Source organism: Pelodiscus sinensis, chromosome 8 (genome assembly GCF_052426305.1).
Source record: "Pelodiscus sinensis isolate ZL-2025 chromosome 8, ASM5242630v1, whole genome shotgun sequence".
In the NCBI taxonomy this organism is placed as follows: domain Eukaryota; kingdom Metazoa; phylum Chordata; order Testudines; family Trionychidae; genus Pelodiscus; species Pelodiscus sinensis.
Window position 1 is genome coordinate 5,746,398 of NC_143059.1, and position 26,173 is coordinate 5,772,570.

Consider the following 26,173-nt stretch of genomic DNA (forward strand, 5'->3'; position numbering starts at 1 on the left):
CTCCCCGGAGAGATGGGGCCCAGAGGGGGCAGCCCAGAGGGGGCCATGCTGATCTTCCAAGCCATGGGGTGGGCTGTCACCCAGGCCCGGTACCGCCCTGCTGTGGAAGCCGGCTCTAAGCAGGGCTAGCGATGAGGCAGGTGTGGGGCTAGTGGAGGGCACAGCTGGGCTATGGGACACCCCCACACCACCCGCACGGCTGTACCCCACTGGGTGTCCACCAATCAGAGGGGGGCGAGGAATTGGCGAGGCTGTGACCACCGCTCACCCCGGGGGGAGGGGTCAACAAGCAGGAGAATCCACCTCCCCTCCCCCCCCGATTTCACCATTAACAAAGCTCCTGGTCTGGGGGGGCTGGGTCCCAGTTTCTGAGGGCCCGCGGCTGCTGTGCCCACAGGGGAGCTGCCCCAGGGGAATTATGGCTCAGGTGGCCAAGACCTCCCCTCAGCCGGGGCCCAGGGGGCTGCCCAGCCCTGCCCCACCTGTGGTTCCCTGTGGCCCGTGCAACAGAGGAACCTCCACCGCCCCAGGAGGGCCGCCCTCCAGCTGCCGGGGCCCAAACCAGCGTGCCCAGTAAGGGAGGGCCGGGGCTTACCAGGCCATGTCTGTCCTTGCTGGTGCTTCCTGCCTTTCCCGGCACTGAGGGCTGGGCAGCCTGTCCAGAGTCCAGGAGCTGATTACAGGCTCCGATCTGCTGCAGTGGCATCCCCGCAGGCACGCAGCTCCAGGCAGGAGCCGGCTGCTACCCTTTGCCCCCGGGGCTGGGCTCCGCACTGGGGCGCGTTCCGATCCCCACCGATATCCCTTCTCCCTGCCCTGCCTTGCTGACACCCCGCGCCTCCCGCCGCTCCTTTGCAGCCAGCAATCCCATCCGAAGGGCCCCCAGGCACATCCCCAGTGGGGTCCGGCAGCGGCTGGCTCCCCAGCCGGCTGCTGCCTCTGCAGAGCGCCCCGGCGAACCACAGCTCCGACGCGGAGCAAGGCTGGGTCGGCTGCGAGGCTCAGGGAGCAGAGCTGGCCTGGGCACCTGGCTGTGCATGCGGAGATGGGAGGGAGCGGCCGTTTTGCTTCCCTTAATGATGCCCCAATTAGTTTGCATCGATTCATGAAGAGAAGTTTTCTCAGTCCCAAAGAGGGGAGGCGGGGAAAACACTGCAAACACCATCAAAGCCATCTGCTCTGGGGCAGGGCATGGGGGTCAGCATGGGGGAGAGGGGATAGGAGATGGTGGGAGAGGAAAGGAGGCAGAGCTGGGGGGAAGGAGGGGGCATGCCCCAGTGGGAGGGGATAGCAGCAGGAGAGGGGATGAGGCAGGTCCTGGGAACAAAGAGCAGAAGAGAAAGAAAAATACGTGCTCCTTGCACAAGGGGGCAGAGTTAAGGTTGTTGAGACAATCGGAAACCTGGCATTTCCTGCCTTCTCGGCACTAGAGTTTGCTACCGTGACAGTGTTCTCTGAACATCTTTCCCCAATGCCTCCCAATTAAGAGGAGTGGTATTTGTGGCATAATTAATCATTTGTGGAGTAATTAATAGCATCATTTGTGACTTGGCCGGGCACTGCTGGCGTCCTGGCTTCGCAGCGCTCAGCGGGGCTGGGTGGCTGGTAATGGGGCAGCGATAGCATGGCCTGTGGCTGCAGAGTCGGGATTCGGTGGCCCCTCAGGGCCGTTCTTTGTTCGACTCATGTCGTTTCCCCCCTCGTGGGAACGTGGCTTTGCTGATCAGCCTGGGGAGTCTGGGGAGGGGGGAGATGTAATGTTCTGAGGGCAGCTCTCTCTTCACCGTGGGGGCTGCGTGTTTTTACGTGGCCGTTGGCTCTGGGGCTCGCTGGGCTCTAGGGCTGCTACGGCCAGAGGGGGCAATTGTGCCCATCAAGTCTGAGCTGCTTGGCCAGCTCCTCTCCAGGCCTGCCGCTGGAACCAACACAGGCCGTTTTAGGACAGGCGCCATCTTTTTGAGTTACTGGGGGGGTGCTTGGCCTCTGCTCTGCCTCACGCCCAGCCCCTCCTGCCCTCTCCTCTGAGTGTGTCCCACCCCCCACCCTCCTCTTCCTCCTCCCACCTTGTTCTATGGCAGAACAAGGAGCAATGGTCTCAAGTTGTGGTGGGAGAGGTCCAGGTTGGATATTAGGAAAAGCTATTTCACTAGGAGGGTGGTGAAGCACTGGGATAGGTTCCCTAGGGAAGTAGTGGAGTCTCCATCCCTAGAGGTGTTTACGTCACGGCTTGACTGGCTGGGTTGACTGAGTTGGGATTGGTCCTGCCTAGAGCAGGGGGCTGGACTCGATGACCTCCTGAGGTCTCTTCCAGCTCTAGGGTTCTATGAATCTCACCAGCACCTCTTGTAAGCCACTGACCAACAGAGCTGTGGCGGTGGGGAGGAGCTGAGGGGGGAGGGGCTGCTGATGGGTGAGCATCCTCAGAATCGATGCCTATGGGGAGAAGAGACCCGACCAGCACTTGGCAGGAGCCCTAGTCTGGGACCTGAGGCTGAGATGGACGACGTCTCTGCTAACGTCACACACATCACGTGGGCCAGGCCGCGACTGCCCCATTGGTCTGCTCCGCCTTGGCGTCCTCCCTAAAGAGCCACATTGATTACAAATAGCAACCCCCCCCCCCCCCGCAAGGATTCCGTCTTCCTAGTCGTGAGTTGCCCCTATGAATATTGTATGAGCTGTGCTCACCGAAAGGGCTCGAGGCAGGAACTTGAAAGCTAGAGAACTTGATCAACGAACATAATAGGCCTGTGACCGTACTTCAAACGCGGCTCAGCCCCAGGGTAGCTGCGCATAAATTTGTGCGAAGCAATCCCAGTTCCTGTTTGCTGCGCGCTCCGATCTTTATATTTAGCTCCTCGCCGCCGTAACGTGTGAGGGTTTAAAAATACGATCGGCGTTGGCATTCTGGCGAGAGGAGTGACTGGAATAGAGATGCAGTTATGAAATGCGAGGCCTAGTTTTATAGTCTCGAGGCACCGCGAGGCGCTCCGTAGTTCAGGAAGAACTTACATGTCATTCTTTGAGGAGTGAGTTCTAAACTGCCGAACCTGTCACGGCCGGAGTGATTCTCCCTGTGGCAATTGCTGCTCCTGGACGTGACTGGCTTACCCCTGCAGCCCCTGAGAGGCAGAGCAGGGAGTCTCCACATGCTGTCCTTGCCTGCAGACCCTGCTCCTGCAGCTCCCGTTGATCAATAACGGGGAACCGCGGCCAGTAGAAGCTGTGGGCTCAGTGCCTGTAGATGAGGGGCAGCACTTGGTGCCATGGAGTCATTGCTGTACATGCCAGCTGCTTTCAGGAGTGGTGCAGGGCCAGGGCAGGAGGAAACCTGCCTTACCCCCACTGCTCAACTTGGAAACCATCTCAGTTAAACAGCCCAGCCAGAGCCTGCCTCCTGGACCCGTCCCAGCCCTGAACCTCCTCCTGCCCCAGACAGGAGTCCCCCTGCTCCCAACTCCTTCCCAGAGCTTGCACCCTGAAACCCCTCCTGCATCCCAATCCCCCACCCGGAGCTAAGCCAAGAGCCCCTCCCAAACTCCAAGCCTTTTGGCCCAAGACCAGAGCCTGCACCCAACCCCTCCCCCAGCCTGGTGCAAGTGAGTGAGGATGGGGGATGGAGTGAGCAGGGCGGGGCCTCGGAGAAGGGGTGGGGCAGGGGTGGGGCCTTGGAGAAGGGGTGGAGCAGGGGCGGGGCCTTGGAGAAGGGGTGGGGCAGGGGCGGGGCCTTGGAGAAGGGGTGGAGCAGGGGCGGGGCCTTGGAGAAGGGGTGGGGCAGGGGTGGGGCCTTGGAGAAGGGGTGGAGCAGGGGCGGGGCCTTGGAGAAGGGGTGGGGCAGGGGTGGGGCCTTGGAGAAGGGGTGGAGCAGGGGCGGGGCCTTGGAGAAGGGGTGGGGCAGGGGTGGGGCCTTGGAGAAGGGGTGGAGCAGGGGCGGGGCCTTGGAGAAGGGGTGGGGCAGGGGCGGGGCCTCAAAGAAGGGCGGGAAGAAAGCGGGGCAGGGTGTTTGGGTGTGAGGTAGATTGGACATTGCACTCCAACTGAAGAAATGATCTCGTGGTTTAAAAGGCTTGGGGCCGCTGTGCTAGGATATGGATGAAAAAGTCTGGCCTGCACCTGGACCAGCGTGATCAGTGACTCAGAAAGAGGTCGTGCCATTTTTGACACGGAGCGCCCCTCCCCCTCCATTTTTGCTGCGTTCCTCTACTTCTCATGGCTCACGTGCCCGGCGACGCGTGTTCAGCATTTCTGCCCGTGTGCTGTGTGGTGTGACGACACGCCAGCTGCTGTGCAGCGTCTCAGTCGTGGCTGTGAGGCCTGGCTGGGTCTTGGACTGCCCATCGAAAATGTGTCCCCACGACAGGGTCATTCCGGGGTTCCCAGGGGAGCGGGTTCCACCTGGTTCCAGAGCCGGGCGGTACGTGAGCTAAGGAATCTGAATGAAATGCACGTCAAAGGGGAGGTTCATGGTGCGTGGGTTTTTGGGGTGCTACGCTTAGCCTCTCCTCCTTGCTAGCACAGGCTAGAGGTTCCCCTCCCCGCCCCCTAGGGATGCTTGCCTCCTGTCCAAGCACGAAGGGCTGAGCGGAGGCAGGCTGTTAGGGAGCCGCGCCATCGAGGGGGCTCAGACACAGCGCCGATGTTAGCAGCGCCCGTTCCACGGAAGCCCTCCCCGCCCTGCTCTCTGCTTGGCTTCCAGCTCCCCAAGCCGCAGACAGGAGTCAAGGGGCGGCCGTGTGTGCTGAGGGGGTGGAGACCTGGGGTGAACCCCGGGATGGCACAGGAAGGGGGAAAGGACCAGCTCACGCAATGGAACTGCTGGGGAGGGAAGGGTTGAGTTTTGTTTTGTTTTCCAAAGCCAGGAAGGGCCACAGCAAAGAGCTATGTGGAAACCATTGCAGGTTGCCGCGTCCGCCCCCTCGCACTGCTTCCAGGCAGAGAGGCGCCCGAGGCCTGATGCGAGAGGGAGGGAAGAGAAGGGGACCCTGAGCAGCAAGGTTCGTCCCAGGGCAGCGAGGGGCCACATCGCCGGCTGCCACCCGGCCCACAGTGGAGCGGGCACACGGCAGGGCCCTGCAGGAGCAATGTTCCCTCTCCTCTTTTCTGCCCACGTGCGGAATAATTTTACGTGCACCCAGGCATGTGCGAATGGGCACCACCAGTGAAACCAAAGAACCTAGGGGTGGGCAGGGAACGCTGCTCAGGAGGCGAGGGACCAGCCCTGCTCCCAGAGCAGCAGCCGCCGTGCCGGGGGGGATGAGGGTGGCGCCCTGCGCCCACCCTGGCTGGAGCCCTCTGGCCCTCTCAGGGCTGCCCGGCCCCTGCAGGGGCGCAGCGTCCAGCCGCAGGGACGGCCCGGGGGTGCGGGAGGGCAGAGCCCCGGCCCCTGGAGGGGGCACAGAGCAGTCCCAGCCCCGCAGCTGTGGGGGGGCGCGCCTGCTCGCCTGCTCTTAACGCGCCAGCCCGCGAGTTCTTGCCTCCGCCCCGGGAACCCATCGCCTAGGTAACCGGCTCCGGCAGCCCGCCCGCCCGCGCCCCGCCGCGCAGTCCCCGGCAGCAGCCTCGCCGGCAGAGCAGCGTGAGTGGCACCGGCTCCTTCCCCGCAGGCCGGGCGGGGGGTGGCCCCGGGGCGCCGCGTCGGGGGCCTGCGCCTTGCGGGGCTGGACGGGGCGCAGCGCTGCAGGGGGCTGGCCGCGCACGCTCCGTGCCCCCCAGGGGTGCAAAGAGCCCCCCCCCCCGCCGCGTGTGGGGCTGGCTGCGAGGGGGGGGGGCAGCCCCGGGGAGGGCGAACGCGGCTCCGGCCCGCTGCGCCGTGCGCCCCCCTGCAGAGCCGGAGACGCGGGGAGCGGGGGAGCCTGGATCGCGCCTCCCGGCAGCAGCCGCTTGGCTCCAGGCCGGGGAACGGGCGGGATGTGGGGCGTCCTGGCCCAGCCCCCCCCGCCGCGGAAGGGCTCGGGGGGGGGGGAGCTGGCGCAGGCTCTTCTAGCGGGTGAAATGCGGAGCGCGCCCCCCCCCCCCCACTGCGCACGGGTTTGGGGGGGTTGCGCAGGAAACAAGCCGCCGCCGGCGCCCTGCGTGTCCCCCACCCGACGGGCTTCGGCCGGGGCCGCATCTTGCTCGTGCTTGGCGCACCGCGGGGCCGCTGGCGCTGGGGGGGGGGGGGTGAGAAATAACCCGAGCGCCCGGGTTTCGCGTGGGCCGGTGGCCGGGTCTCTGGTGCAGGGGGCTGGGCCGAAGCAGCAGATCCAGTCCCCCCCCCCCCGTCACTCTCAGCCATTGTGCTAGGGTTGGAGAAGTGCGGGGGGGGGGGCAGCACTGTGGCAGGTGCATGGAAAAGGAGCCATCTAACCGCCTGTCTGGGCCCCCAGAGCCGTCCTGTTCTGTGCCCTGTTCGCAGGCTTGGGCCCGTCACCCTTCCCCCGGCCTTACCGCCTGTCTGGCCTCCGGAGGAAAGCTGTCACCTGCAGGTCCCCGAACCTTTGATGTAGTCAGGCAGTTTTGGAAAGGCCTGGGGCCTGGCCAGAGGCTCTCTGCTCCAGGATAATGGGGCATCGCTGCCTGGCCAGCCAGACCCCTGGCCTCTGGGCACCACCAGAGCCAGCCTTTGTCACAGGTCTGTTCTGTGCAGAGCGGTGGCTGTGATGCTCTGGGATGCCCCAGCAGGGTGAACACTCCACGTGTGTGCATAGCTGAGCTATGTGACCCCCTGGTGGGTCGCTCAGGCCTGGGCTCCAGAGATCCTGTTGGTTTCTTTGCAGGCAGCCTGGTGCCTCAGGACACTGGGGCCTGCCCCAGATGCCAGATTGTCCCTAGGGGCTTTGGAAGCTGCTTGTAGCGTTCAGAGCTGTGAGGCCCTGCCGCCAGGCACCCCATCCCCTCAATGTGCCACGGTGCTGGCCATCGGCAGGCAGATCCCAAGGCTCTGCCTAGAGCCCGTCGCATCAGGGAAGTGTTCTCAGCCATGGCCATTCATTGTGCCAACACCTCGGCCAGCTCCCCTCTGCCCAGGGCCTTTTCTGGGGACAGGGCAGGGTGGGCGGGGATGGGCATGCCAGGGAAGTAGCCCTGTGGAGGGCCTTTCACGTCCGCGTGGGCCCAGTGGCCTCGTTGTTGGGCAGTTCTTGGCAGACGTTGTATCTCGCCCACAGCTAGCGCTTGTCCCAGTGGCTTCAGCTTTTCCTGCTGTGCACGGCTCTTCCTCCCCAACTTTGCCAAACGTGCCAGCTCATAGGTGCACTTTGCACAGCAGGTAAGATGTCACCGAGGCTGGCGGTACCGCGGCTCCTCAGAGACAGTTTTCACCAAAGGCTCAGTGCCTCCTCCGTCCTTTCGTCTCCCCACCGCTGCCTAAAAACGATCAAGATCCAAGTAAAAACGAGGGGTTTGTAATCAATCAGGGCGGGGATGTTGCACAACCCGTATGTTACATAACGACGTGCACGCCATTGGCAGACGCACTCCAGTAATTTCTGGTGGGATGTGGATGTTTTAACCACAGCTCTGGAGGCTTAACACACAAGGTGGAGCATCCATACAGCCGATCTGCTCCTTCTTTGGCCGATAACGGCAAATCCACTGGAAGCGCGACTTCCTTTCTTCCGTCGAATCTGGCACTTTACAAAAAGGAAGCCGGTCTCCTGTGCTGAGTATTAACTGCGCGGCATTAGGTGAGAACCACCATTTGACTTTGCGAGGACTGCTGGAGTGACAAGGCCCTGGTAACGGGCAATTTAAAAAGTGGGTGGGGGCGAGGGGTTAAAAGATGTTCTCAGCCATGTGTCTCCGTCCCTGCTCTAGGGTTGCCATGTTTGGGAGAAGGCCTGTGGAACGATCTCGACCCACTTCCAATCGTACTATTCTCTGCATTTCCGTCCGCTGGAGGAGCTGGAGGGGGAGGCCATGCCACAGAGGCTGGGAACTCTGACATTGCGATTGGGTAGAGTTTTTGGACTCAAACGGCACCTCCCTGACCTTCCGTTCGCTGACTCGCCGGCGGAATTGCACATGCACCCCGACCTCTGGGGAAATGTCCCCAGTTCTCGTCTCCACTCCCTTGTTTAGAACGGCCGGCGCGGGAAAGGGGGAGGTAGACGAAGCATCTGCCCATCAGTAGCCTGGTGTGTTCCCCAGCTGGAGCTGGAACCCAGAGACCCTCCGTCCTGCAAGGCGGGGTGTGCAGGCCCCATGCTCACTAAGAAAAGAGCCAAGGAAAGATGGCCGGAGACGGGGTCTCCAGTAGTTGCACCAGCCAGAGAAGGGCCCACAGTGCAAAGAGACCCCCTTCGCCACTGCCTTGCCCAGCAGCCTCCCTGGGCTGGGAGTGGGATGTAGAGGCTGTGCCCGGCTCAGACACCTCCTGGGCTTTGGGCAGACCACGTAGCTCTCTGCATCATGGGATGGAGTGACCAGAGGCTTCTGAGCCAGTCCACTGGACGTGGGGTGTGGTCAGACGCGGCAGGGAGCCGGGGACTCCGTGGGGATAGGCCCAGTGCTGGGAACCAGCAGCTACTGGAGACCCCTGTCTCCGGCCATCTTTCCTTGGCTCTTTTCTTAGTGGGCATCGGGCCTGCAAACCCCGGCTCGCAGGACGGAGGGTGTCTGGGTGGCACCCTCGGCATTGAACTGGGCTCTTGGGGACGGCTGGCTGGGCCTGTGGTCTGCAGGAGACAGGATGAGTGCTCCAGGGCCAAGTTAACCCTTCCTCCTCCTTCCCCCACTGCCCGGTGGCATCTGCTACGAGATAGTCTCTGAGGAGTTCGCACCTGGCTGGAGACTCTCTGGGCCAGAGCCGTAGCCCCTCTGCCTGCCTGCTCTGCTGGCGTGAGGCTACCCTGCCCCTCCTGACAGAGCAGGCTGGGGCCAGGGCCAGGGTGGGGGTGGCTGGAATGTACCTTTCTCCAGCCATCCCTGGTCCACAGAGAGGTCCCAAGTGACTTGCTCAGATCACCTTTGCCATCTTCCCCATATCCGCCTGGGCTGGGCCTAGGCCCGGGGAGTGGGAGAGTGACTTAGAGGAACCCCCCCAGGCCTTTCTGGGGTCCTCCCATGAGTGCAGTTGGGCTGGACTTGGCCATTAGCTGCTGTTCCATTAGCCACTGTCCTTCTGCAGTTCCTAGCCAAGAGCAACCACGCCCGTGTTTCTCAGGGAGGGAAGCTACCACTGGAGGAGCCGGTCCTGGGACGGGGTGGATTCCCCTTCACTGGGGTCGGTCAGTCAAGATTGCACATCTCTTCGGGAGTGACGGGCTCTGTGCAGGGTTCCTGGGCTGAGGTTCTCTGCTCTGTCCTCTGTGGGGGGGTCTCATGGCCACTTCTGGCCTTAGGCGCTGCCCGTCTCTGAGTTACCAGTGACGAATGTGTCCTCCCTTTTTTGTTCTTGAGCTGTTCACAAGCTGACCCTGATTTCTGAGGGATCCTCACAGTCCTCTGCTAGCTCTTCTCTGCAACGCTGTGTGCGATGGCCTCGACTCCGAGAGAAACTGGAATCAACATACCTTGATTCGAACTTTGGTGCCATCCCCCCAGCTCCCACCGACTTCCCTTCCTCCTCGAGAGGAGTAGGTGTACTGGCGATGACGGGAGTGCCCTCAGCATTCGATTGAACGGGTCTTTATTAGACCCACTAAATCAAACGCCAGAAGATCAACCTGTGGAGCGTTGCTCCGCCGGTAAGTATACACATGGCCAAGTCGCACTGTGTTGTTTCTGCTCTTTGGAAACCGTAAGCTCGTTTGACTGAGAGAATAATGAACAAGCTTGGCCTTCTCATGCACAAAATGATTTGTGGACCCATTTTGATCATTTCAAGCTTTAGGAATGTGTGTAGAACATGCTAGGGCCATTTGGATCTTTTCCTAATCTGTTTTGCACGTGAAATCATTTTATACTTGGCTCTATAGGAGGACCCCAGATTTTGAAATAGCTGAGGTCCTTCCTTCCTGATGGACAGAGAACAAGTATGTATTTGCTTTCTAAGAATTTTTTCAGCCTTTCCTCTTCTCCTCCTCCCCAAGAAAGTGGGGGCCATGCAAAGGGCTCACCTCTTTTATTCGCACATGAAAGCTCCTTGCCAAGTGATTGTGCAAACAGGCTGTTCAGACAGAAACCCAAAAGGGGTCTTGATGCTATTCAGAGCAAACCCCTCCTGGAATTGAGCAAAAAGCTCTGTGGCTCCCCTGCCTGGCTATTCAGTCAGCTGGAACATCTTATATGTGGGGTGCTTGACTCTGGTGTCGGGCTGGTCTGATCCTGCAGCCGGCTGCACCTTGTTGAGCAGATGCCAAACCCTCAGGCAGGAGGTAGCTTCCCAAATCGATTTCCTTTGGTTCTGGTTCCTTTTTGCCTGGAAGCTCTGCAGTCAGCGAGCAGCTCTGCCTTCACGGAGAGAAGATTCCTGGGACAGCCTGGGGCGCTCGTCTCACGCCGCCTCACTTCAGAGTAATTTTAGATTTGGTCTCTGCCTTCTGCCTGTTCATAACAGGGCTGAGGGGCAATTTGAAAGCCAGGACCTGTTGTAAAAGGAGAGAGCTCAGTTGCTTGGTTTAAGTTGCTCTCAGCGAGACACAGATTAACCTTCGGCGTCGAAAGCACGTCTGTGCCGGAAGGCCATTGTCTGCATCCAAAGGCTGCCCCGAACGGTTAAATTGCTGTTGTTAAGCTGTTGCAGCCACCAGCGTGGACGCACTCGACTCAGAGACAAGCGGCTCGTGTGTCACTTGATCAGTGGGGTTTCTGGGTGGCTGGGGATTAGTCGTTACCATCGCCAGACCCTGACACTTGCTGTCAGTGCTGGGAACAGCGGGAGGCTGCTGGCTCTCTCTGGTGCAGGCTCTGTTGAGCTACCTGCTCTGTCAGAGCCAGGGGGCCGACAGGGGTCAGTTTCCTGGTGGCTTCGGTCAGCACAGCCATTAAAAGTCCTGTCAGCAGTGCCGTGGGACTTAGGTAGGTTCGCTACCAGCCCTGGCTCCAGGAAGCTCCCAGAATGTCCGGCCTTTCCCTTCTGCTCCTGATCTGAGGTGCAGCCATGGAGGGCTTTGCGCTCTGGTCCTACCCCAAGCACCGGCTTTGCAGCTCCCATTGGCTGAGAACTGCAGCCAATGGGAGCTGTAGGGGCGATGCCTGAGGGCGGGTGCACAGGCTGCCTGGCTGCACCTCCACCTTGGAGCCGGAGGGAAATGCCAGCTCAGTGCTGGCAGCGTGTTCCACCACTCCCCTCAAACTTGACAGAGCCTTCTGTGCTCTCTGACAGTCGAGTCACACCCCAACGACGCTGTTAGTGCTCTGCAACAGCCCAGTCACACCCTGACCACACTGTCAGTGCACTTGGATGCGCCCGTCACACCTGACAACAGTCAGTGCTCTGTGACCATCCAGACACACCTGACAACAGTATCCGTGGTCTCTGACCTCCACAACACTGACCACGCTCTCTGATGCTGACGTCACACCTGGCAATACCATTAGTGACCTGTGACGTCCGGTCACACCGCAGGGATGCAGTCAGTGTTCGCCGACGTTCCAGTCCTGTGCCGACAGCACTGTTAGGACTCCCGGACAGTCCAGCCACACCTGGAACGCTGTGTCCGGCTCTGGTGTTGATCCGGCCTGCTGACGGGAGGGGGCAACCAGGTGATCACCACGACTCCTCCTGGCCTGGGAATCCACAGGCCCGAACGCACCTGGCTCCGAGGAGAGCAGGGCGCCAAACACTGACCAGATGAGTTTTTCTGTCTGTTTAAGGAATCGGCCCTGGAAATCCCCGTGTCTCACTCTCTGGGTGGCGCTCGCCGGCGACCCCGGCCCTCCCTGTGCTGTAGGCTTGAGCAGGGGCCCAAGGCAGGAGTCGTCACTTGCTCATAATACGTCAGGCTGCGTCCACGGCGCAGGGGCTGTTTATAATTGCGGCGTACAAGGGAGGAGCGAGGGTTGTGACAAAGAGCTCGGAAACAGGAAGAGCAGGTGGGCTGAGGGCAGGTTTCCCGGTGGTGCAGGGTACCCTCTGGAAGCGGAGCTATCTGGTTCATGAGGGGTCCCTGCTCCCGGTGGGGGACCCTGTGCGTGGCTGGGTCGCAGGGAGCACACGCGACCCCAGAGGTGAGGGGACCCTTTTTGCTGCTCCCATTTCTAAATAATGCCGTAAAACCACGCTGACAATGCAGCCAAAGCAGAATGTCTGAAGTCCGGCTGGAAGTCAGCCATTGCTTAGACCCACAGCTAGGCACCTGGGGCAGAGCCAGATGTTCAGAGTTCAGCATCTGACAGCTCCTGTTTAAAGCACCCACGTCGGGGGTGGGCAATCATTTTTGCAGGGGGAGCCACTTCACGCATTTTGATAGGTGGTGGTGGGCTGGCTCTGGCCCCCAGAAAGGGGCGGGGCCTCAGGCAGAAGGGGTGGGGCCTCAGATGGAAAGGGGCGGGTCCCTCTAGTCCGAAGCAGAGTATATGAAGAATCCCGGAAGAGGCTGAGCAACCTCTGTAGTTAAGCGCAGAAGAGTTTCCACTCGCTAGACAGGCCCACATCCCACGGACCGATCATCAGTGCGCTCAGCGAATTCACCTCTCTGCATGGGCTGGCCCTGCCCTCGGAGCACCTGCTACGCTCCAGCTGAAAGCTTGGCCTGCCAGCTCGGGTATCTCAACCTTCGCTTTCAAACCGTGTCAAGCCCCGCTGGTGGCGAAGGAAAGTCTGAGGCTGTCGGATGGGTTGTGAGACCCCGGCACATGCAGGGTTCCAAGCTGTCGTTTGGCTCTAGCTAGGTCAGGGCCGCTCAGGCTGTGCCGTGTGTGTTTATGGCTTTGAGAGAGATTTTTGGGAGGCTCTCCCAAATCCTCAGGCCTGGGTGTTGGACCAGTAGCGCATGGCAGGAAGCACCAGGGGGCGCTGTTGCACATTCTTCTCAGCATGCCAGCGGTGTTGGGTCGCGGAAGGAATTGTTGTCGTCCCGCCCGTGTTGCGGTTTCTTTTCAGGGGAGCTGTGGCCAGCAGCAAGGGGTGGCGGGTTTGCTCTGCCCCAGTCGCTCCGACTGGACCACTTCTGTGGGCTACTATTGCTCTCCAAGATGGGCTCTCCGGCCCCACCCCTTTTGCCTGAGGCCCCACCCCTTCCACCAAAACCCCGCCCCCTTCCGCAACCTCCCCGCCATGGCGCAAAGCCCCACCCAGCCTCAGCCTGAGCCCTGACACTTGATTCTTCCTAGCCAACCAGAGGTCCAGGCTGCTGTGCTGTGGCCCCAGCCCTCCTGGCCAGCCAGATAGCAGAGGCAGTTTGGGGCACTGGGTGTCAGTGTCACACACTGGGGCCGTGGAGCTGGGAGGGGAGGTGGGGGCAGGCGGACCCTTCCAGCGCAGTACAGAGCCCCGAGGGATCCTGTCCGCGGCTGTCTCTGCAATCTGAGCAACTGTCTGACCAGTCTCCTCTCCCTCCCAGCACCATGGTGAAAGTGGGCAGCAATCTGTGCGAGAAGCTGGGCAAGGAACAGGGCGCCGGCGGGGACAGCGACGACAGCTTCGACAACATCCCTTTGATAACCCCGCTGGACGTCAGCCAGCTGCAGCAGCCCTTCCCTGACAAGGTAATGCCGGCGGTGCCCAACACCAAGTGCCCGGCCCCTCTGCCCTTGCTGGAGGGAGCAGGGTGCGGGCAGCCAGGCCTCATGGTTAGAATGGAGCCCGAGATGGGTCAGAACCAGGACTCAACCCAAGAGCCCACTCCGGAGGCAGAGTCAGGTGCCAAGAGGGAAGCCAGAGCCAATCAGGGATCAAGCCAGGGTCTCGGAGCAGGGCCCTGGAGAGGCGGGAAGGCAGGAACTGGGAACAGGCAGGGACCTGGGATAAGGAGGACAAACACCGGGGCAGGCGGGAGGGCAGGGGTCAGCTGTCAAGCCAAGTAGGCAGGGTCCGTAGTAGCAGCCAAGAAAAATTCCTCTGCTTGCTCAGACAGTTTCCTGGTTTAAATCATTTTCCAGCCAGTCCGTGGGGCTGGACGTCTCCCCTTCCCTCGGGAGCGTTGTGGGGCGGGCACTGTGTGCGGCACAGCTCCATTCAGGTGACGGGGTCCTCGTCTGAGCATGGTGCGGGTGCCCGGGCTCCCCCCCTCACATCATGCCCGCTCCTAGGGCATGAGCCAGGTTTTCCAGGGTGGTTTTGAGGGAGGCGTTTATCAGGTCAGGCGCATGGACCGTCTCCACCTGGTCGCAGGAGCGCTCTTCAGGTCTGTCGCCTTCCCCCGTTCCCAGAATAACAGAGGCCACCCCCTCCCGGATCTGGCATCCCGGATCTCATGTGCAATATGCTCACGCTGGTGGGGAGGGAATTGGCCCTGACTGCGGCCTTTTGGGAATGGAATATGGAAACCTGCGGGTGTGCAGAGAGCATGGGGAAAATCTGCGTTAATTAGCTGGGGAACTTGGCAGAGACCAAGGAACAGGCAGCCCTGTTTATGAGAGAGCCTGTCGGTGTTGATTTCCCACTGCCAGCCGTAGCTTCCGGTCTAACGAAAGGGCCGGCCCCTTCTCTCATCACCAGTCTGTCTGGTGTTTGCAGCTCTTCTCGGTGTCCTCCAGGCCAACGGTTGGGTCATCTTGGGATGGCTGTATCTGTGTATCCAGCCCAGAGCTGCCGGGTTGTGGGAAGTTGCAGGTAGCTCTGGGGAGAATCAAGGGTTGGGCACGCAGTTCGGAAGACAAAAGGGCTTGGCCCCAAAGACGTACCCTGCATTATTGTGCACACACTCTGCCTGCCGTACGAGCAAGGGCCAGTCGTGTGGCTGGAAATGTATGTGGCATCGACACTACAGATCCAGGATGATTGGTTCTCTCTCCGCTCGATAGTTCTCCGAGGGTGGGAGGTGGAGGCGAGGCAGGACCAGCTGCCCAAAATCTGGAGAACTTCTCGTCAGAAGCAGGAGATAAATTGCACAGCCTGGTTGGGGACAGTGCTCCGGGTCGGCCATGGAGGAGGACAATTGGTTCACTCAGAGCCAGGCAGTTTCCTGGGAGGAGGGTTGACCAGAGCAAGGAACGAAGCCATCTTTGTGAGGCGATCCACCGTTGTCCAGAAGGTCACGAACCCACTAGAGTTCGATGACAAAATCTGAGGCAGTGACTGTCCAGGGCTCAGGCAGAGTGTGGAGGAGTTGCTGGCATCCCAGGGGACTCCTGTGTAGCGTTTTGGAACAGATGTTTACATTGCGCAGGCCTACGCCGTCGCCCACAGGTGAGGCCGCCAGAAGACACATGAGTTGAGGGACCGAGTTTTAAAGCCACCACAATACCTGCCGGGAGGGAGTCAGGACTTCCCCGTTGAGGCTGGGAGGAACATTTATCCACCGTTTTATGTAGGCGGGACGCTGCACCCGTAAAGTTATGAGGCTTGAAGCTGCAGGAGGTTTGGGGTTCAAGTCCTGTAGGTCAGTGTAATATTTGCCCTTCCAGGACTAAGTGTTGGCCTTGCTATTTTTCCTGAATGGTCGGAGGTCATGGAGTCAAAGAGAAAAAAACCCCGACTGAAGTCACTGGTTCGGGGCCTTGGCCCTGCTCAGATATTCAAGGTTCTCACGATTAGGGTACACCTGGCCAGGATACCGGGCCCCTTCTAGATAGCGGTGCCTCGCTTCAAAGGCGGTCTTAATTGCCAGGAGCTCTTTGTTCATTGTTTGGCTGTGTGGGCGTGAGTGTCCTGGAGCAGGAGGACAGGGATGGAGTAGTTGTTGCGAACACCACTTGGAGATAGCACGGCTCTGCTTGCCATGCTGGGCGTGTCCGTCGTGGGGAGAGGTGTCAGGGTGGACCAGTGTGGGAGCAGAGGTAAAGGTGAGTTTGAAGGCCGTCTGGGCCTTGGGAGACCAAAGGGACCTGGTGTTTGTGGAGCAGGGCAGTGCGAGGGATGATACTGAGCCACCGATAGACATTCATGAACCCCAGCAGATACTGCAGTGCACAACCTGTGTTCCCTGTCGGCTGAATGCTTGGGCGGCTGCCCAGGAGAGATTCAAATGCCCCCAGCTGATTAGCTGAGCACCCACAGCCGGCAGTGTGTGTTTCTTCTGGTGGTGCACATCCACACGAGCCTTGGTGCACATAACAAAATTTATTCTGCACACAAATGGAAAAAAATTAGAGGGAACATTGACCCAGACCTCACTTCTTGTCAGAACAGGGGTTGGGTGACGCTGCAGACTGCATCAGCCAAGGGCTGTGTTCATGTGGTGTGAGTATGGCCCAGGAGGGCTGGAGGGCTTCCCTGATGCTGTGACAGTCTGCAGCTCCCCAAGCCATGAGGACCCAGCGTACTTCAGCATCCACCCCCCAGGGTGATGACATTGCTTGTGTGTCTGTGTGTGCACCCTTGGCTCCTCGTGTCAGTGGCACATACACAGGAGCGCCTGTGTCGATGGTGGTGTCCGTGCGTGGCGTTGTGGACGGAGAGCTTTGCCTGGTGCCCAGGTCTGTAGCGTGCAGTGTGTTTACGAGCTCCATGCGGCACAGCTGTGGCTGCTGGATCCGGCTCTCAGCTTTCCCACATCCTGAGATTGCGGGTCAGTGACTTGGGATCTGCTATGGCAGCGCCCTCTCTGGGGCCTGGGCACCTACTCCTTGTGGTGGGTGATGCGCCCTTGCGACCACCTCTGCGGGAAGTTTCCCAGCTAGGGGCTGACTTAAACAGATGGGGTTTGCCAAAGTGCCATAAAAGCCATTGAAAGTCCATGGGAGCAGGGGGGTGTGTCTGGCTGTCCCGTGTGTGTTTGAACATCTCCCCACGGCGGTACATGTGCCACTGGGGTGCTTGCCTGGATCCCCCCACTCGCTCCGATGGCACCGTTTGGAGGCGCCCTACGCTGTGTAACCACGTCCGGAGCGAATGTCCCGTCAGGCAGCTCTCCATGGTGTGTTCGGGCGCAGCGAGGGAATGTGCCTTTGGCTTGGATTCCTCTGTGGGGGCTGTGGGGGCGTTCCTCTGAGATCTGGCCATCCTGCCTGGCTCTCTGTTGGGCCTATGTCCTGGCGAGAGGGTGCCAACGCTTTCTTCACCTGCGTTAGCGTCTGTCCAACATTCGCAGCAGGACGCTTCCTCACCGGCCATGGCTGGACAGTGCATGGCTGCTCTGCTGGGGACTCGGTGTGGCTACGAGGCATCCGATGCCACCAGGCGGGTTCAGAGAGCTCTTTGGGGTGCCTGCTGTTAGATGCCAGTTGTTACCCTTCTCCCCCATGGGCTGGGGGAATCCCTACCCTCTGCTCCTCACAGAACCGCACTCCCTGGCAGAGAAGGGGGTTTCCATAGTTACCTAGAGTGCGGTGATGCTTCAGCATCAAGAGGCTGCAGTCAGGGCTGCTGGGCCCACTGGGTTCCCCCTGGGGATGGGAAATCCCATTGAACGAGCTAACCGGTTAAACGTGCTGCTCAGTTGGTTCATCATCGCGGCTGGACTGGAGCCTCCTTGCCCATGGCAGGCGTTGGGGGGGGGGGGGGGGCGCTCCAGCCCTTTCCAGTTAACGGTGAACTGACCAGTTAACGGGTTCAGCGTTCTCATCCCTAGTTCCCACAGGTGCCCCTCCAGTGCCGATGCCCAGGGCCTGCTCGCTCGGCTGGCCAGTACGGAACGGGTGGCTCAGGGTTAGTCGCTCTGGGCACCTCCCGATGCCCAGACAGCCGCTGCTGTGAACTTGCTGACACCCAGCCCCTATGAAAGGGCCCCAAGTCGGGCTCCCAAGTCACCTGCGACAATAGTGACCGTCCTTCCTGGCTCCTGCTCGCCCCCGCCCAGCCTGGCTCCAGCCGGCCACGCTGCGTTGTCTCTGCACCCTGCGCCGTGCCGGCAGCCAGCGCCCGCTCTCACGGGGGGGTCTGAACTGCGCCCGGCATTTGCAAACAGAGGGACCAGAAGTGAGGCTCCTAAATCCACCCCCGGGCACGTGAGGCGGAGACGGGCAGCGATGCCGAATAACCGGCTCTTGCAGGCTTCATCCCATGTGAGCAGGGGGTTCACAGCCCCTCGGGCCACCAGCCCCCGTATGGAGTGAGGTGCCTCGCTGCAGGCGTCCACACCGGCAAAGGTGCCCGACCTGCACGGCTGGGGGGATTGGGGCAGGCAGTGGGTTGCTCTCTCTTGGCCTGAGCGGTGCTGCCCTCGGCCCCCGAGCAGCAGTGGTTGAAGGGTGAGGAGATGCCCAGGCGCGGCCCAGGCCCCTTCTCCCAGCCACCGGGAGCTCAAGCACCAGCGGAGTCGGTGCGGCTGGGTGCCTCTCCCAGCGGTCGCGCCCGGCGGCCGCTCACGCCCTCCTCTTCCCACAGGTGATCGTCAAGACCAGAACAGAGTACCAGCTCCAGCAGCAGCAGAAGAGGAAGCTCCATGTCCCCGGCGTTAAAAAGCTGAACATTAACCTGTACGACGAAGTGTCGGAAAAGGTCAAGGTGAAGCAGCCCCCGCCCGGCCTCCGCAGGGCATGTGGCGGGAGGGGTGGCTCTCCCGTGGACACGGGGGATCCGGAGTCACTAAGCCCAGCCCCGCTTGAGCCAGGAGACGGCCACCTCTGTCCTCAGGGGAGCCGCCCGGTGCCCTGCAAGGACAGTGCGTGGGCCGGTCTGTGCTCTCCGCAGGCGGGAGACTGTGCCTGGGGCTGACGGAAGGGTTGTCAGTCCGACAGAGAGGCCAGGAGGAGGTGGCTGGCATGGGAGTTCTGAGGTACAGCCAGGAGGCCCTGGCGTTGACTAGCAACCGGGAGGTCACTACAGGAAGGAGCCCATGTAGCGGAAAGATAGGGGGCTGCTCCCTGGAACCAGGACTGTTTTTATTCACACCCCCCCACACACACCTGCACCATGGAGAAGCGAGAGGGAAATGGGGCCTGCTGGGAGGGGGAGACGGCAGGGGAGTGGGGCTGTGGGGGAAGGGGCAGACTGAGATGCACCGGGGCTGAATCCTCAGTGTTCGGCCGAACCCAGCGCCAGAGCTGGGGCGTTTGCCCATCCCCTGAGCCCCTCCACCTCGGGCCTGGGCATGTCGCCGGGCTGTCGGGCTGCCTAAGAGCAATAGTGTTCCCTTGGGTACACGAGAGACACACCCTCAGCCAGGGCAGGAACCAGACGAGACGGGTCAGGCAGATCCCTCTCTTCCTGGGCAGCTTATTTCAGACGTGTCCGTGGGGGTTTCTCGCCCCTCCGTCTGCAGCCTCTGGTCCTAATGGCTTTTGGGGACAGATCTATGGGCCAGGCCACATCCATAGCTCGCAGCATCAGGGCTGCACCTGTGCAGACTCCGCCCGGTCTCAACCTGACCTCCACTTTGACTGCCACCGGTCAGCTCCTGCCGCGTGGCCTGAGGGTGGGTGAAGCTGTTAGGGGCAGCTAGCCGTCTCATTGCATCCCTCGACTGAGCACCCTGTCTGGAAACCAGCCTCCTGGTGCATTTCCTTCGCCCCTCCCCACACTGCAATTCCCCTTCTCGTCTGCGGGAAGGGGGCAGAATAAAGAGAAGAGCCAGAAGAAGAGAATGAGCTAATGTGTCTCTAAGGAGTAGATTCACCTAACCGAGGAGCAAACCCACCTATGTGCATAATTGTAGGGAGATGACAGGGCATCCCTGCAGAGGGGAGTGAAGGTTGGTTGGATGCTTTTCCAGGCCCTACTTCTATGGAGGGATTTCTGTTAAGTTACATTCCCCCCCCCCCCGAATTTCCTGGGTTTATAACACTTATCTGCACCCTCCCTGTACTGATTTTACCCTAAATCACTGACCTGTATTCTCAGCCTTTACTCCGCCTCAGGGTCTCTTTTGCTCTGCCAAACTCACATCAGTTTGATAGAACATTGCCAATAGCTGGGTTTAACCTCGGTTCTTCAGCGGGAGCCCAGGCACTAGATTTCAGTGGGTTGTAGCGACGTGGGAAGTCTCCAGAGCTCGGGCGGCTCTCTTAAGGCCGTTTGGGACAAGAACGCATCGGCGGCTGCACGCTGCGCTTTCTAGAGGACCCGTGTGGAGTTGAATTTTTACTTCCATGCTAACGAACGGGTGCTCTTGTAAATTCCCGGGCAAGCTGTCTGGTATGCAAAGGCCGAGCGCTGAGGATACGGTGGCCCGTGTTTCTCTGCTAAGGGTACAAAACTCAACGCAGTCTTAACTGTGGTGTCGTGACTAGCATCTGCATGGTGCACAGGAGTATTCTGTTCACTGGCCTGCTCCTAGAAGCCCGGTAAAACCGTGGACTGTGGCCTCGTCCCCTGCCCCCCTTCTCTTTGTTTAGGCATGTACCAGGCATGCACTGGTCACGTGGAATTCTTGCTTCCCACGTGGAGCTCTGTGACACATCTCAGCATCAAGTAAATAGCCCTGTGAGCCACCTAGCAGTCACAACGATGGGAATGGGCCAGCTGGCCACTCCCTAAAGAGACAGCAGGGACTGGATGAGAAGCCAGCGAGCTTCCTTGAGAAGTTGTTTCCAAGTGAGGAGCTAGGGAGTAGGGTTGACCGGAGGGAGCCAAAGTCTTCTGCTGAATCTGCGTGTGTCCCGCAAAGTTACCCCTGGCTCTAAGCTCCAGCTGCAAGTTCTCGCCACCTCTGGGAGCTGCCGCGCATCCCTGCTCGGAGCTAGGGGGATCGGTCCCAGAGCTGGGTGAAATTTTCCGGACAGAATTATTTTGCGGCACAGGGCAGATTTGGATCGACCGAAGCATTCTGGGAATTTGTGTTGACGTCACAGAATTGTTTGGATAAATAAAAATCCCCCAAAGTGGAATTCTGCATTTTGACGGGGACTTCAATTGTATTTTGGAAAAAAAAAACACCTGGAAACGTTGTAAGTTCACCAGTGAAATGGAATCTTTAGTTGTCCTCGAAACCATTTTTTGAACAACTTACGTAGAACTCTGACCGTGCCCCCAGCTACGCTGTACGAGCCCAGGGAGTTTGCACGGGGCGTGAGAAGCCGGAGGCTGTCCCACGATTGGCACAGTCTGGGATGGGCACCGATGCCCCAAGAGATCCCTGTCTTCACTGATCACACCTGGGCCCTGGTGCTTCAGTGCAGCTGTAAACTGCAGCTCTCACCTGATGAGTCACGGCCAGAAATAGAACTTCCCAACCAGCTCGCCGGCCCCCGCAGGAAGCGTGTTGATGGAAGCAGAGCGAGCTCTTTGCAGCCACTCGGTGTAAGGCAAACATCCCACCCTGTGCTACCCAGAGCTGCCAGGTGAAACTCAGCCTGCCCTTGCACCTTTCTCTCTTCACCTCCATGCTGACTGGAGGCCTCTCCCTTTGCCAGCGGGCCTGATGCAGGCACTGTGACGGTGCCCATACTGTGTGGCAGCGGGCAGTCCCATCCCACGCCGGGCTCCCATTTCTCCCCCAGCAGGGCGTGAGTAATTTGCCAGTGACCCCACTATCTGCTTCTCTTGGGCCTACACACAACACCTCCCCCATGGCTACAGCAATAGCCGTTTGCTTCCCTCCAGAATCCATAGACCCAGAGGCCAGAAGGGACAGTTCTAACCATCCAGTCCGGCCTCCTGCCGGCTGCAGGCGAGCGAGCCCCCCTCACGACTCCAGCAGGCAGCCCAGAACAGGTAGTTGAGTGACAGCAAAGCCCTTAGCAAGAGGCATGCGTTCCAGGCTCCCAGCGGTGGAGAACCGCCCGTGGCTCTAGAACTGTCCCAGGGGCTAACTATCCGCGAAGGGAAGATACAGAAACCTGCTGGGGAACACTTCAATCTGCCTGGTCCCACTTGAAAAGATCTCCAAGTGGCTGTCTTGTTTCAGACCAATTCTACAGGCCAAATCCGCAGAGTGGGGTTGGAATTACAATTCATCCACAAATTCAGTTCTCACACCTGTGGCCTCAATCGAGCTAACGGGTGGCTGGGACATTATCATCCTATGCCAACAGCTCTTTGTCTGTGTAGATTCTTGCGTTAGTACCCTTCCTATCTAATTGCTATCCTGTGATCCTTATCTGCTTCTTTTATCTATCCAATCTTTAGGTGCTTATAGATTACCAGTTTTGCTTGTTTGGTTTTCCTTCTGATCTTTACATACCCCCTGCTTCTTGTTTCCCTTCCGCTTCCATTTTTTCCTCCCCCCTCACCCTTTTCCCCTATTTATTTTGGATCTGGACATCCTAAACTCAAAACTCCGGTCATCTGAAGAAGTGGGCTGTGCTCACAAAAACTCCTGATCCCATCGACATGTTTTGTTAGTCTGTACAGGATAAGCTAAAAAAACCAACAAATAGTCTGGTAGCATTTTATAGACTAACTCGGGCATTAGCTTCCGCCCACCGGATCTCGTTCTGCCCCTTTTTTGTTAGCCCTCTATTGTCAGAAACGTCTTCCCTAAGTAGACACTGGTAGACCACGGTCAAGTCTTCTCTTAACCGTCTCCTAGATAAGCCAAACACACTGAGTTTCTGTCACCTGTCACTGCAAGGCGGCTTTCCAGACTGGAATCGTTCCTGTTGCTCTCTGCTAACCCCTTTCCAGTTGGTCCGGGTGATCAGAAGTGCAGACACCAGACCTGCACACGCTATCTCGTGATGATCCCATCAGAAATAACACTGCCTCTCTCACTATAACGTCAGCGTGGACACCTGGGCTGGGTACAGCGTCACCGAGGCAGGGTATCCTCTCTTGTTATTGTTGTTGTGTGTGTCTTTTCTCAAAAGCCCAACAAATGTGAATGAAAAATTCATTGTCTTTGACGTACTTTGTGGGAAATAAAATATGTTTCCCGCCCAGCCCAACCAGTTGGGCTGTGAGCTCTTGGTTTTCGCAAGGCTTCTGATCCTGTCTCTTGTAACAGTCTCATACGTCTCTCCGTGTTGGCCAACAGTCTCTCCATATTGGCTAGTCAAGTGCCAGCAGCAAGCCACCCTGGTATGGGGTCAGTCAACTTGGCACGACATGCAGGGCGATGCTCTTCCATGCAGGGCTGGCTGAGTGACTCCATGCCAGGCAGTGGATTTGCGCTAGATCCCAGAACCATGACCATGGGCAGTGCCCTCCTCTTTCCACTGGGTGCTCGGTTGTTTTCATCTGAGCTCATACCATTTTTCTGGTTTCTTCCCGTTCCTTCCAGCTGACGGGGTTGATTCTCATCACGATGGCCTTCCTGGCCTGCCTGCTCATGCTGGTCATGTACAAGGCGCTGTGGTATGACCAGCTAAGCTGCCCAGAGGGCTTTGTGTTTAAGGTAAGATGACCCCTGTCCAATGTGCCCGCTAATGTTGTCTGCCCATGTGTGGAATAAATTTTGTTATGTGCACCAAGGTAATGTGCTGATGTGCACCATCAGTAGAAACAAAAAAACCTATACGTAATATATATATTTTTAAAAGTTACAATAGGGATAATTACTCCAGCCAGGACAAGTTAGGCATTTTGAAACTCACTACTCAAAGAATTAAATGTAACTGTAAGAGAGAACTAAAGGTATGAAATGCCCGGAGCAGTCAAAAAGCAAAAATAACACACTCCAGAAAAATAAAATCACAGAGAATATATGAGAATTGCAGGAAGTACCAAGAAGTAATAACAGCAGTAGTGCCAGTATGTGTGTGTGTGACAGAGACAGGGTGTGTGTGTGACACACACACACAAAGACTCTGGGGTTGTGTATGTGTGATACAGAGTATGTGAGACACACACACAGACAGAATGTGTGTGTGAGACAGAGACTGAGTGACAAAGAAGCAGCATGTATGTGTGACAGAGACCGTGTGTGTATGCGGTGGAGATGGTATGTGTGTGCATCACTGTAGACGGTGCATAAGAGGGTGTGTCCCAGAGAGACGGTGTGTGTGATTGAGATAGGGTGTGTATGTGTGTGACAGAGATGGTGCGTGTGCATGTGTGTCACACAGGTGTGAGAGACACACAAAGACAGGGCATGTGTGTGACAGAAATAGTTCATGTGTGTGTCACCCAGGTGTGTGTGAGAATACATGGGGTGTGTGTGAGAGAGAGAGACACACATAAAGACGGGGGTGTGTGTGACAGAGATGGTGCATGTGTGTGTCACACAGGTGTGTGTGTGTGACAGACAGGGTGTGTGTGTGTGTGTGTGAATAGATGGGGCATGTGTATGTCACCTGTGTGTGTGTGACACAGACAGGGTGTGTGTGTGAGACACAGATGGGTGTGTGTGTGTGTGTGTGTGTGTGTGTGTGTGTGACAGAGGTGGTGCACGTGTGTGTCATACAGAGGGTGCAGGTGTGTGGGCGGGGGGGATGAGATACAGCGACAGGGTGTGTACTGGCTACCGGGGCGGTTTTTGAGGTTGTGCGCTGTCTCTGTAGGACACTCACTGAAAGCTCTCCGACTCCTGTGAGCTCTGTCTTCACTCCCCCTCCCTCCGTGGAGATGGGGTACACGGGCGGGGGACGGAAAGAGACAGAGAGTGTGTGTTATCAGGGGAGTACCAGAGGAACTGTGCTATCCCTGAAGTTAAGTCAATGTAAACAGATGCCGGATCAGCAGGCACTGCAGTGGGTGGAGCTAGCAGCATAGCTCCACCCACTGACCTGCAGTGGGTGGAGCTAGCTGTATCGTTTCTCTCGCCACCTGCAAGAGCACGGGCCAGTGCCGTTATTGGTTAAAAGGGCGCGTGGGCCCCGCCTGTTGTTAGCTAGGCCTCAGGCCTCAAACCAGGCCTGTGTCGAAAAATAACCATTTATGCACAAAGTTAACCAAACAATTTCAACACAGCCAATGTCACCTCCTCTCAGACCACGGCCTGCCAGCCAAAGGTCTCTCTCGCTGATGGCGTCGTCTGTCCCTTTCCCTAGCACAAGCACTGCACTCCCGCCGCGCTGGAGATGTACTATTCGGAGCAGGAAGCGGGCCCGCCAGGAAGTCTCTACACGGCCATTAGCCACTTAAATCCAGGCAAGAAAATCCTGCCGGAAATGCCTTCCCCATGGGTACCAGTCATTAATGCCTTGAAGGAAGCTGAGAAAGGCAAGGAAGATCGGTCCGGCGTTCAGCAGTAAGGCACAGGCGCCGGACACACCTGGACAGTGGTTCCGGGCGTGCGCGTAGTCACTCCAAGGAGAGCAGTCACCCGTTCAACGTTAGTTTTGTGTCCCGAACCAATCCGCAAAAGACAATGCAGTGAGGGCTCCTAGCGCAGGAACAAATTGGTTTCTTTCTGGCCCAGAGAAGAGATTTTGCTCCATTCTGGGAGGTCCTCCTCCCCCAATCTCTTGAGCATAACAGTGTTGTCCGGACGGTTATTCTTTGCTTTTATTTATTTCTGTATTTATAAGGGGGTTTTTCCTGCGTCTCCGTGGAAAAGTTTGCGTCAGACTGAAGTAATACTCTTCTTCGTGCTAATCAGGGGTCAGCTTTTGCCTGCACACATTGCGTTAGCACCACAAGGACCTTTTGGTCCCTGGTCAGCAGTGTTTCTTTAGTGGTTTTTTGACATGGTGTTGCCAAGCACCCATGACCTTTTATATGTCAGGAGGGAAGAAACTAGACTATGGGCAAATGGCAAAAATAGCAACCTTTTAGAGCAGCTACGTGCTTCTAGGTTCTCAGTGCCATCTGGCAGCAAATGTTCACACGCCTTGCGCATTCATTTGAACGAGCTTTGAAACGTAATTTATGCTTCACTCATCTCAGTTGCAACTTGATCGCTAATCGCCAGGCTCCGCGTGACGCCATATAATTACATTGCTGCTGGCTGGGGTAGCTTTTCGGTGTGGTCCTTAAGACAGCCACAGGTCTGTGGGACGGGGGCTGGTGTGAAATCATTGTGCCACTCTTGTTTGCACCACCTGTGCGTGCGTGTGTACTTCCGCTTGTAGGCCCTCGCGCTGCGGAGCAACATTGGCAGTTTTACCCCACTTTGTACATTTTTATAGTGATTGTGGTCTGTCGCCTCGCAACATGGCACTTCCAGGTGTCTCCAAATGTGTGAATGTGGGGAACAGCAGCTTTTCTGTCAGCAAAAATAAATGTACCTCTTCACCCTGGCTCCTTCCTTCTTCTCCCGGCTGTTGTTTATTTATTTAGAGTCTTTCTTTGCAAGAGCTCAGCAGTGCTGACAGCTGTTCCAACCTCAGCTGCCTAACGAGAGTGGAAAAGGTGCTAATCATATTCACTGTCATCGCAGCATTGTCAGGAGTCCGGCACGTGCATTGCTTGGGTAGGGGGGAAACTGCCACGCAGCTGAATAGCAGCAGA

At 58.3% G+C, this 26,173-nt stretch overlaps 1 protein-coding gene across 2 annotated transcripts in view; it reads left to right on the forward strand.

The window, feature by feature from the left end:
• Window positions 1–25,962, forward strand: part of CALY (calcyon neuron specific vesicular protein) — a 28,344-nt gene extending 2,382 nt beyond the window's left edge. The window contains exons 1-5 of one of the 2 annotated variants that reach the window (XM_075934681.2): window positions 5,423–5,575; window positions 13,425–13,569; window positions 18,290–18,409; window positions 23,064–23,177; window positions 24,772–25,962. In XM_075934681.2, the coding sequence (XP_075790796.2) occupies window positions 13,429–13,569; window positions 18,290–18,409; window positions 23,064–23,177; window positions 24,772–24,975 (579 nt within the window). In that variant the 5' untranslated portion in view covers window positions 5,423–5,575; window positions 13,425–13,428 and the 3' untranslated portion in view covers window positions 24,976–25,962. Of the gene's footprint in view, window positions 1–5,422; window positions 5,576–13,424; window positions 13,570–18,289; window positions 18,410–23,063; window positions 23,178–24,771 lie in introns of those variants that run through there. The other variant, XM_075934680.2, reaches the window with a different exon arrangement.
• The last annotated feature ends 211 nt before the right edge of the window (window positions 25,963–26,173 follow it).